This window comes from Euleptes europaea, chromosome 1 (assembly GCF_029931775.1).
Source record: "Euleptes europaea isolate rEulEur1 chromosome 1, rEulEur1.hap1, whole genome shotgun sequence".
NCBI lineage: Eukaryota > Metazoa > Chordata > Lepidosauria > Squamata > Sphaerodactylidae > Euleptes > Euleptes europaea.
The window spans coordinates 36900317-36912955 of NC_079312.1; the positions used below are offsets into that span (position 1 = coordinate 36900317).

At 43.4% G+C, this 12639-nt stretch overlaps 1 protein-coding gene across 2 annotated transcripts in view; it reads right to left on the reverse strand.

Moving 5' to 3' along the window:
• The window catches only part of ADAMTS9 (ADAM metallopeptidase with thrombospondin type 1 motif 9), a 171528-nt gene that overhangs the window by 85916 nt on the left and 72973 nt on the right, over positions 1-12639 (reverse strand). For both annotated transcript variants that reach the window (XM_056860504.1, XM_056860496.1), the window contains exons 17-19: positions 8775-8938; positions 8512-8641; positions 5299-5425 (exon numbers count right to left, since the gene is read on the reverse strand). In XM_056860504.1, the coding sequence (XP_056716482.1) occupies positions 5299-5425; positions 8512-8641; positions 8775-8938 (421 nt within the window). The remainder of the gene's footprint in view (positions 1-5298; positions 5426-8511; positions 8642-8774; positions 8939-12639) is intronic.

Genomic DNA, 12639 nt, shown 5'->3' on the forward strand with positions numbered 1-12639 from the left:
CGAAAGCTGTAAGGTGAAAACAAAGGCTTTCTTACCATGTGAAATAAGTTATTACTTAATTTATATAGATTCCCCTTGCCAAATAATATTTGTTTATTATACTGGCATGCTGCCTTTCCTCTGTTACTCAAGGTAGCATATGTAGGAATCTATCTGTACAGAAGCTTTTTCTTAAAAGGCAAAAAGCAAGATTCCATGCCAGTTCCTACTCTTCAACATGATGGTACTTTTGGTAGGTGGAGGGGAGGAGTTGTAAGTTAATTGCCTTGAATATATTTTATTCACAAAGGGTGGAATATAAGTTGCCTAAATAAACAAAAAAGTATAAAAGTACAAGCATCTTTATACTTGTGTTTTTCATACAAAGCATCCCCCGCTTGAGCGCCATTCCCCTCCGCAATCTTACACTGTGTGTGTAAAGTGCCGTCAAGTCGCAGCTGACTTATGGCGACCCCTTTTGGGGTTTTCATGGCAAGAGACTAACAGAGGTGGTTTGCCAGTGCCTTCCTCTGCACAGCAACCCTGGTATTCCTTGGTGGTCTCCCACCCAAATACTAACCAGGGCTGACCCTACTTAGCTTCTGAGATCTGACGAGATCAGGCTAGCCTACTGCTCAATTTATTTACTTCATTTATACCTAGGGTTGCCAGGTCGCTTGGATTGGTGGGCAATTACCTGCCAATCTATCTCCCGGCTGAGGAGCGGGGATCATGTGCACACGTGGGGCCATACCTGCACGATCCCTGCCCCAGCTCTGCCCAAAAAACCTCCCGCCGGAGGAGAGGGGGGACCTGGCACCCCTATTTATACCCCATCTTTCTTCCCACTGGAGACCGAAAGTAGATTACATCATTATCTTCTGTTTTATCTCTACAACAACCTTGTTAGATAGGTTAGGCTGAGACTGAGCGACTGGCCCGTGGTTTAATAAAACTGTTGTTGAACATCTATTAGGTAAAATATATAAGCTATTGCTGACACACGATACAGAAGACGAACAAGTAAAGTCATGTCAAATCAAATGGATGGAAAACTTTAATGAGATTATAACAACAGATGAATGGGAACAGCTATTTCGTAGAAATCTTAAATTCACCCTCTGCCAAGGGATTCAGGAAAATTGGTTGAAAATGTTACATAGGTGGTACATCACGCCGAGCGATATCCAGAATATGAACAGTTCGACATCTGGTTTGTGTTGGAAGTGTCGTAAAGCTAGAGGCACCTTTTATCACTGTTGGTGGACATGTACATCAGTCCAAAATTTTTGGAAGAAAATACATAAGAACATAGAAGTTATCATCGGTCAACCTATAACATATGATCCCAAACTATTCCTCCTAGGTAAAACACCAGACGAAGGCAGTAAAGACCAACAGGTCATACTAAAATACTTAATTACAGCGGCAAGAACAGTGTTAGCATCACTGTGGAAAACAGATAAAATACCAAAAATTGACACTTGGATTGATAAAGCTTACGAATATATAACAATGGCACACTTAACAGAAATATTACAAAAAGACACTCAAAGACCAAATAAAGACAAATGGAATTCCTTCTATGAATATATTAAAATCAAAAAATAACAACAAAATCTTTTGAGTCATAAGAAAGTTAAGTTGACGATCAAATGTATTACGTTAATAAATGACTGTAATATTGAACCTTATAAGGGGGTAGAACTATGCATTTATTTTTTTAATGTTAACCGATGGTTTTCCCTTTCCCTTTTTTTCCTCCTGTATCCTTATTTAATACTGAAAACTAATAAAAATATTTATAATAAATAAATAAATAAAACTGTTGTTGAACTGACTGCATGCTTAAGATAGGCCTTTCATGCACGGGTCGTTTCAGTGGCAATCACACACACACACACACACACCGATTTCGTTTCCTTAGGCACGTCTTTTCCGACCTTTAGAAGTCACTTGCTCTCTCCCCGCGTTTTTTGGATGGCAACAGAAAAAGCATCCAGAAAACGCAGGGATAGAGTGAAGTGACTTCTAAAGGTTGGGAAATACATGAACAATGAAAACGAAGCCCCGAAGTAATAATAATAATAACAATGTATTGCAGTCATAGACCAGTAAATATAATATTGCATCGCTATGCTACAAATCCAAAATCTCAAACTGTACATTTAAAAAACTGGTAACAAGACAAATAAAAAACAGATAAAATACTATTTGCAGTATAAAACTTGAAGCAGAGTTTCTATATTTACTAAATTTGCTTATCCTTTCCATCGGCCCTTTTCTTGCTCCGGGCTTTAACCCACCAGCACAAAAATTGGCCACTTGTTTTGAGATTGTAGGGTTTTTATCAATTAATAATTTATCCAGCCATACCTGCTCTGGACTTTCTGCAAATTTAACTATTACAGGATGGACAAACAATCCTCAGACCACTATAATACGGGTATCGAAAAAAGACATGCTTCATTGCCTCCACCTCTCCCATGGAACATGGGCAGAGACTCTCTAGATATGGTTTTTTTTTTTTGTATTTACCATCCAGTAATGCTGAGGGCATAGACTCACATCTTGCCAGAGTGAAGGCTCTCCTAATTCAGTGGGCTTCAAGTTGTGAGAGATAAGGGGCCAGGGCCATAATATGTTTAGATTTCATAGGGGCTCTGAAACCTGGTGTCTTGTTAAGATCGCTCTACATCCTCAATCCTTTGTTTAACTAAGCTTTTTGCTTGTTCATAGTCTAACTTCAGAAGCTCACTTGTAGAAAGGCCAAGCCCCAAAGTAGTCAGGGGGTAATCGCAATGGAAACAATCTGAGCATAAATGGCCATAGAACAGTGGCAAATCAACTGCATTCAATGTTTATTAGCTGGATAGACAGTTACTGGGGAGAGAAACTAATGCACATGGGCTGATGCTAACAAAACGTTTTCAAATTATCTGCAAATAGCCCCAAAAAGGCATAAAAGAAATAAAACAGGGACAGTGATTTACCAGAGAAAAAAGAGACTGTCCTGGTAAATAGGGGCATTTGGAATGTATGCAATTCTGGTTGCCAGATGGATGCAGATCTAAGGGGAAAAGGGTGGGGGGGGACACTTTAGAAGTGTGATGTTTATTTTACTGAGCTGTAGTGTTCTGAAAAAAGAAGCATCGTTTATGTTCTGCAATGCTGTGATGTTCTTTTTTTTAAAAAAAAGGAAAAACCCTTAAAATAGGGAACCCTTATTATCCCTTCAAATAGGAGGCATCTGGCAACCCTCAGAATAAGTGTTTTGTAAAATAATAGTAAAAGTATTTGGAAATAGTCTCCGCTAAATTGCAAGCTGTTCAGACTGCAGCAGCTTTGTAAACTTTTGCGTTCTACATTATGCAGGCGGGGAACATTTTGTCTTTTCTTACAATAGCCCATGACTAAGAGCCAGTCTAGTTGGCAACTTTCCATCTTGGTTGATTTTCTTCTTGCAAGTTGCGGGACAAGGAGGAAGAATCAGTGCACCGTTTTGATAAGCAATATTTGAACATTCTGAGGTCTCCAGTGCAAGGATTTGGGAGAGGAAGGGAAATTTCTCTTGCCTGTAAGGCTCAAACGACACTTGACGGCATTCTGGTTAAACCCAGGACTGTGTGAGACTGTGAACACACTGGCATTTGCACCAGCAACAGCATGCCCACATGTTTTCTGCACACTTCCTTTCCATCAGCCCCAGTCAGCCTCTTCCGTGCATTTTTCCCCGGCCAATGGAAGGGGGCTTTTTTTAAAAAAAACTGGCGATTGCTATAGCGTTATAGCAACTACAGGTTGAGTATTCCTTATCCGGACTGCTTGGGACCAGAAGTGGTCTTTATTTCGGATCTTTCCGTATTTTGGAATATTTGGTCCCCAACTTGAGGCAGAGAGAGTGAAATAGTTTCTAGTAGGCATGCCAGTGGTAGCCTCCTTCTCCCCAGAAGGAAAGCTGGCTTCCCCCTTTTTCCCTCCCCACCCTTTCCCATCCTCCTTCCTGTCTCCTCTGTACCCCGCTCCGGGCAGCACGGGTCTGCCTGCATGCCGGCTCAAACAGTTTGGTTTTCGGGTCAGACCGGATATTGGATGTTCGGACAAGGGATACTCAACCTGTAAAAGGTAAAGGTCCCCTGTGCAAGCACCGGGTCATTACTGACCCATGGGGTGACGTCACATCCCGACATTCACTAGGCAGGCTGTGTTTACAGGGTGGTTTGCCATTGTCTTCCCCAGTCATCTACACTTTACCCCCAGCAAGCCGGGTACGCATTTTACCAATTATTTTTTAAAGCCGGCAAAAAGCTCTCTCGTGGAGAGGTCACAAGTGGCTGGCCAATGGGAAATATTGTCCATGTGGGTGGGACTTCAGAATACATGGACTCGGTTATCCAGATGGAATGCTAAGATGCTTGTTCTTTCCAAAAAGGCTGTAGTAAAGCAGGAGAAAACCTGCAAAAGGGATGATCAAACGACACCACAGTGTGGATGTTCCAAAAAAAAAAACCACGGTGTTCCAGTTTGGAACCAAAGTGTGGAAGCAGCCCGACTAATATTAGGAGAAAGGGGAGGGGCACCAGTGAGGGGAGCTGAATCTTCTCCAAGGCTCAACCTCCCACCACACATTTTTCTCCTGGCTGAGTTTACTTTTGGCCAGGCCAGCTGGTTTCTTAGTCTGTTCCTTTCTTGTACAGAACAGCAGAGAAAAGGGAAGCTAGTCTGCTATGAGGAACTCATGAAGCTGCCTTATACCGAATCAGAGCATTGGTCCACCCAACTAGAAGTGGCTCTCCAGGAATTTTCCCTATCACCTACTACCTGATCCTTATAACTGGAGATGTCAAGGTTTGAACCTGGGACCTTCTGAATGAAAACAAAATCCTCTGTTCCTGAGCCGCAGCCCCTCCTCTTTGAACCAGGTATCTTGTTCCCCTCTCAACCACAGCAGGGGAAAAGATTGCTACAATACAGTTCAAGTCACACCCCTTCCACATTCTTGCTAACTTCCCATTTTTCACAGCTTAAAGAACATTTTCCTTAAACTTTGTGTTAATTTCCTGAGACGTGAAGGAGTTAGAGAACAGCAAGTATCTGTACTTAAGCCAAGGCACGCTGTCTCCCTTGGTCAGAGAATGACAACAGAACTGGCCTCTTTACAGGCCAAATACAATCCACATCCACATTATTATACACTTTGATTTTTAGCATGTGGCATAAAATCAGAGGCATAAAAACAGATAATTTTTTTGTTTTGTTTTTTAAGTCAGGCCTAAACTATATGAGGCAAGATATACAGATGTCTGATTATGGGAGCACCTTAATTCACAGTTTGTGTTACACTGCTCAGTCACTGGATCAGGTTGGGGAATTCCAACACATCTTTGGTCAGACACCATGAGTTGGTCAGACTCTCGGGTGCAAATGAGTTTCCTCTTTCGTTCTCCTAAAGGGGGAAAAAAGATAAACATGGTTAGATATGGGCCAAGTGGGGCTTCATGTTCTCTACCCTTTGATCACCAAAAATGCTATCCTTGGCATCATGGGACCTGCATGGGCAAAAGTCATGTTTGACAGAGACTGTAGTTAGGAGGGGAATTGGGCAGGATGGAGAGAAAATGCTGGCTGGATCCAACCCATGGGTTACATCTCCTCTGATCATGTTGCCCTCATTTTCTGGTTAGGGCTTTTGTTTTTGATTCTCATTAATCAAGGGATCTTGTTAAAAAAATACACAGCATCTTGTGGCATTTTATGTTCCAACAAAAGACTATCAGATTTATTGTAGTATAAATTATTCTGTAGCTAACAGATTTACTTTGGCATAAGCTTTCACTTGTCACAATAAATCTGACAGCCTCTAAAGTTCCATAAGACTAACATGTCTCACTTTCTGAAACACAAATCATGTGCAGGCGCATCATTGCCTTGTTTCCAGGATGAAGTCACTGTATACCTGGATGTGCAGAAATGCATTAGCTTAGCGACTTCATCAGCCAGGCCAGGGTGACTTTGCTGGCTTTCCTGTTGTATTAGAGCAAATGAAGGGGGGAGAGAGAATATGGGTTCAACAAAAGAGTACCTGTGAACAAGGTATGTTCAAAAGTATGGGAAACCTTTGTCTTGGGGAGAGCCAAGGAAGCACATATACCTATGTACTAAGCCCAGCTGCAGCAGTAACACGGGACCTGCAACCTTCAAAATGGGATTCACAGAATTACCCGGCTGGAAAGTAAAAGTAGGCTATTAAATCCTCACCTGCCCTATAAAAAGGGCCTCCCCATATTAGCAAAATATTTCATTGGGGAGGAATCATTTCTGTGCCAAACTGGTTCCAACCCTGCTACATTGCTCATACAGTCTAATACCATCAACAGTATTTCTTCATTCCAAGCAATGATTTCCTAATTATTGTTTTTTCCCCCATCAAGTCACATCTGACTTATGACGACCCCATAGGGTTTGCAAGGCAAGAGATGTTCAGAGGTGGTGTGCCATTGCCTGCCTCCACATCACAACCCTGGTATTCCTTGGAGGTCTCCCATCCAAATACTAACCAGGGTCAGGGCTGAGAGTGTGCAACCGGCCCAGGCAACCCAGCAAGCTTCCATGGCAGAAGTGGGGATTCCAGCCTGGCTTTCCCAAGTCCTAATCCAACACCTCAGCCACACACCATGCCGGCTGTCAATTACTGACTCTTTACCTGCACTCTGACTTCATACTGCGAGCAAGTGGTTCAATAAATGTTTTTAGATCGGGTAAACCTACCATTTCAGTTCCCATCCACAAAACTTTAACAACGCCCTACCCCACAAAGTTCTTCAACAATGATCATGCACAACTTTACAATCTAACAGTGCTATTTAAATTGCTTGCAACTGTAGAAAAAGCCAGGACCACCGGAGGTCCTGATGGAACACACAAACACCACAGGAGTACTGAAATATATAGCACTGGTGGACAACACTTTTTTTAGATCAAGGGTCTTAAGAGCTGGGGCCAATTTACTTGTGGGGCCAATTCAAAGAGCATTTCATTGGTGGGACTGTTCACAGATATTCTGCTTGTGGCAAACAAGTTCCTTGAACTGACTGCAATGATCAACAATAAACCAGTGGTATTTGTTCCACAGCTCACGGAGAGCCAAATTCGCAAATACGCTCAACCAAAAGAGCCATATTTACTTCCTGGCACAGCACCTGCATCTAAGTGAGGCTTGTAAACGTCCCCTGTGCAAGCACCAAGTCATTCCTGACCAATGGGGTGACATCACATCCCAACGTTTACTAGGCAGGCTTTGTTTATGGGGTGGTTTGACAGTGCCTTCTCCAGTCAACTTCCCTTTATGCCCAGCAAGCTGGGTATTCATTTGACCGACCTCAGAAGGATGGAAGGCTGAGTCAACCTTGAGCCGGCTACCTGAAACTAACTTCTGTCGGGATCAAACTCAGGTCGTGAGCAGAGCTTTTGACTGCAATACTGCAGCTTACCACTCTGCGCCACGGGGCTCTTTAAGGGAGGCTTGTAGCTTAGCTTTCTCCCCAGCAGTAGCTGTTTCAAGGTGGGAACCAACCATCAACCACAAGTCCCACCAGGCAAGGGCCTTTCCCACTTTTCTGAACCATGGGGCAGGTACCACATTGGGGGATGTTGCTCAAAAGAGCCACAGGTGGCCCCCGATCCACTGAATATCACTGCAAAAAGCCTAATAAGGATGTTACAGGTGTTTGGACATTAAGGAATGCAGGGAGAACAGGAAAGACCTGGGCATCCAATTCTTTGCCCTTGTTGATAATGTCTGATGCCTTTCACTCCTGTTTTGCGTCCAAATCGTAATCCCTAATCTTGGAGTAGCTTGAAAGCCTGATTGCCAGGACAGAAATGCAACTTCTGATACTTCAAATATGGGTTACTTGTGCTTCACGTTTCCCATCCCACCGGAAGCTGTTCCTTGTGTGCTTCCTTCCAAATGGGAGAGCCATCATGGTGTAGTGGTTAAGAGTGGTGGACTCTAATCTGGTGAACTGGGTTGGTTTCCCCACTCCTCCACGTGAAGCCAGCTGGGTGGCCTTGGGCTAGTCATAGTTCTCTCCAAACTCTCTCAGCCCAACCTACCTCGCAAGATGTCTGTTGTGGGGAGAGGAAGGGAAGGCGATTGTAAGTCGGTTTGAGACTCCTTAAAGGTAGAGAAAACGGGGTATAAAACCCCCGTTTCTTCTTCTACAAGCAAAACTGCAGTTGTTGGCTACCTGCGTGCCTTGAGCAGTGGGTAGAAAAGGAGCTGTTGTGGTCAGCCCTGAGTTCCTGTCAGTTTGCAAAACAATCTTGAAGCCTAAAGTGCTAAGCAAGGGCCCGGCATTATCAGGTGACCAGCACGCATCATTTCACTGCAACAACTCTTGGGAAACCATAACACTTGAATTATATCAGAAGCTAAACACAGACAAAAGAAACACATTTGTCATCACTGCCTGAATCCAAGATAAGCCAATAAATAAAGTGAATGATGTAAGAAAGCCTAAAGCCACATACCTTGGCACACTTTACTACAGGGCTGCCAAGGGCCGTAGATATTCCAATAAAACTGCTGGGGTTTATCTTCAATGGGGATATTGAACGTGTATCGAACATCAGGGTTGTATAAATTACCCACCGATAAAACCTGAGAGGAAGAATTACAGAGAAGTATAACACGAATTGCAAACATAGGCTGTTTCCTCTACCCCATCCTCCCAAATCAAAATTAAGCACAGCGGTATCTGTAATGCTAGTTTTAAAAAAGAAGTATTTTTAACCTGAAGAACTATTTCTTGATCAATACGGTACGTAGAATTGATTCGTTCAATGTAAGAGTCCGAGCCACTGTATTCTATCACAGCGTTTCCAACTTTGATTTCCTTTTTAAACATGCTGACAACATAGTCTCCATTTAGTATGAAGCCTTCGTTACCTGACAATGCTGCATGCAGGGAAACAAACAAACAAACAAACAGAATCAATGTGATTTGCTCGCACAGACCAGAAGTTATGTTATTTGGCTTGAAAAAACATTTTAGATGTGATTTGTCTAACGTTACGTAAGTTCAGGAACATAGTTTCCATGTGTAGAAGCAAACAAGACAGAATAAAACTGGAGGGGGAGGGGATCTGTGGATAATCTTACCACTACACCTAAGATCAGCAGGACCACCCTTATGCTGGTAGCAAAAAGTATGTAATGGGTATAACCACAGCTACAAATTCTCCAACCCCCTGCAATGTTTGCTCACACATAGATATTACAACACACACACACACCCCACACACACTGGAATTTAGAAGAGTTGGTTTTTATATGCCGACTTTCTCTACCACTTAAGGAAGGATCAAACCGGCTTACAATCACCTTCCCTTCCTCTCCCCACCACAGGCATCCTGTGAGGTAGGTGGGGCTGAGACAGCTCTAAGAGATCTGTGACTAGCCCAAGGTCACCCAGCTGGCTTCATATGGAGGAGTGGGAAACCAACCCGGTTCACCAGATTAGAGTCCACCACTCATGTGGAGGAGTGGGGAATCAAACCCGGTTCTGAAGATTAGAGTCCCCCACTCTTAACCACTACACCAAGCTGGTGGTGGCATTTGGGGTTGCCAAGGCATGAAACTAGTGGTAGCCAGGAAGTGACCACCAAGGACAAGGAGGAGAAGGTGGCAGCAGCAGCCAACAGGAGGAGGGAAGCTGGAGCCAGCGCCAGTGGAGGTGGGGATGGGACTTCCCCTCCCACATAAGCCCTTCTTTTGTAGCCATGTATCCCCCACCCCCCACCCGTTCTTAAGGACTACACACTGCAAATAATTCAGAACTGTTTGCTTAGCCTGCGCTGATATTAGCATGCACAACGCTTTCAAGATTTCAAAGCACTCCAAAAACATAATCTTGCTGCAGTTCTTACACCAGCCCTGTCAGTCAGCACTACTATCCCCATACCACAGATGGGAGACTGAGGATGAAAGACAGAGAGACCTTGTTTAAGGCCATCTAGTGAATTTATAAAAAGATAAGGTAAAGGTCCCCTGTGCAAGCACCAGGTCACTCCTGACCCATGGGGTGACGTCACATCCCGACATTTACAAGGCAGACTTTGTTTACGGGATGGTTTGCCAGTGCCTTCCCCAGTCATCTTCCCTTTACCCCCAGCAAGCTGGGTACTCATTTGACCAACCTCAAAAGGATGGAAAGCTGAGTAAACCTTGAGCCGGTTACCTGAAACCAACTTCCGTCGGGATCGAACTCAGGTCGTGAGCAAAGCTTGGACTGTAGTACTGCAGCGTACCACTCTGCGCCACGGGGCTCACAGTGAATTTATGGCACAGGTGAAATTACAGTTGAGGGATTCCCAACTCACAGGGTTTCACTTGCTTTTACCCATAATAGCCAAATGAGGCCACCAGGCTGAAAGGCAGGTTGGCTTGTCACAGTCTCTGACATAATTATGATATGTTGTGTACATCTGCAGAATTAATTCCATGTAGAGCTTGAACACAACATACAAACTGAACCACAAACTGCAGAGGTTTGTGTAATGAAAAGCCTGGCAACAGCTTGCAAAATGCAAATGTCCTTAGAACAGGCTGACTGAATTCTCTCAAGGTCTGAATTCTTTCAAGAGCTAACTAACTTACCCTGGTCTTGTCCTTGAAGGGAGAAGAACAGAGTCATTCTTCACTATCTGCCACAAAGGTGTATCTGAAATTACCCTTCCTGATTCAGCTGCCAGCTATCAGCTGCTCATATCTCAAGAGCAGAAAAGTCCTGCTATCCTCAAACTTTGAGAAGGTCTACTCAAAGACCTCAAGGCTATAAGTGCAGTAAGCTTCTTGCTTTCTATAACCTTGCTGAAGGCTGTTTCCTACTGACCAGATGGTTACATGTTACAATGTGAGCAATAATTGTGTTTTATGATTTATATAGTTATATATTGTAGATTTCTAAATAGACTCATTTAATACTGAAGATGAGAATGGTATGAAAATTGAGTATATGGAGTGATCATGGAGCTCAGAAATGATTGTTTATACTTTAAGCAAAATAGACTGAAAGGAAAGGAAGGCCATATTTGGTCACGGGGAGAAGCTAATAACCTGAACAGCTGCAACTGTACATTATTGCACTGTTCATGTTATCTGAAAGTGGGGAGGAAGATATCCCACCTGATGGTAAAATCAACACTCTTAATGAGTTTGAAACAGTATAAATACAGCCACAGTAAGCCCAGAAAATCAGAACCTTCCAAAGGCTCTCAAGAAAAGGCTGACTGGTATGTATAGCTTAAATACATTACTCTAGACTTTATGAATTAGATACTTTGAACTGAATCAGAATAATATGACTGTTATATTTTAGAAGTTGGATTTTGAAACTGAATAGTATGTAAAACTTGCTTGCTTTTACTTCATACATTGTAAATACATACATTGTACTTTGACAAGAGTTTTTATAGAAGTGTTAAAGACTTCATAATCTGCATTTACACATATTTTACTAGAAGTATATCTCAAAAAAATACTTGCTTTTTAAAAGTGGGTAAAGTTGTTGAGTCCTGCTTACTCGATGACTGGCTGAATAAGATAACTTCACTTCTCAGTAAGTGATACATTCTAAGAGCCTTTCATCTGAACAGCACGACCCGCTTCAGTATGTAATGTTCAGATGGTGGGCAGCAGGGAAGGGCTATTGTCTACAGGCCCCAGCTTCCCTGTGGTATCCGACTGGCCCGTTAGGAACAGGATGCTAGACTCAATGACATGTTATAGCGTAGCCACTCTTAGGTTATATTCAGCAGTTATTCCTCCTTTGGCATGCTTTCTGTGCAAGTGGCAAGTATGGGAAAGCCCACAGAAGGAACTAACTTCTCTAGCAGTTGGAGCTCAGATAAGTGAGGGATAAGGGCTGCATTTTCAGGCTGCTACCACTGAGTGGCAGCCAAGGAAAGGATCTGCACACTTACTTGTCAAACTGGCTACCAATAAGGGGTCCAGATTGCACAGCGCAAGCACCGCAGTGCTGCATCTGGATTTTGCACAGAAAGATAAGGATTTTATTTTTCATATCATGGGAGACAGGGGTTCCTTGCAACCTGGGAGTGAAGTCTTCAAAAGGGGTTTTCTAAAACGGCATAACGTTCAGGCCACGGAGGTATTTGAGAAACTCCTTGCAATATCCTGGGCACTACCAAGGAGATGAGCAGGACATCGGGGCAAGTGCTGGCTCACAACTCAGTGTGAGTTCTGGGGGGGGGGGACTGTGTTCCCCCCCTTGTTTCAATGGAAACACTTGCTGGGGCAAAGCTGCCTCTATCATGTGCAAGAAACGTGCAGTTTCCACGCAGAAGCCATCTGGAGGGCCCCGTGTTTCTCATCCAGCACAGCGGATACTGCAAGAGCACAAATACCCTGATCATCTGACAGTGCCTTTGCTATCCATCTTCAGCTCTAATGTGAGTAAAGCCTCCTGGGACAAACCAATGCCTAAATAAACTTCACCCTGTTGGTGAGCGGTGAGCGTGTTTGTGAGCCTGATATTAAAATCTTCTTACTATTCTCAAGCCATATGTGCGTCGTGATGGTTTCTGAATGTGGTTTCTGCAGAAACCTTTGCTATATAGATGGGCCAGCAGTGGCAG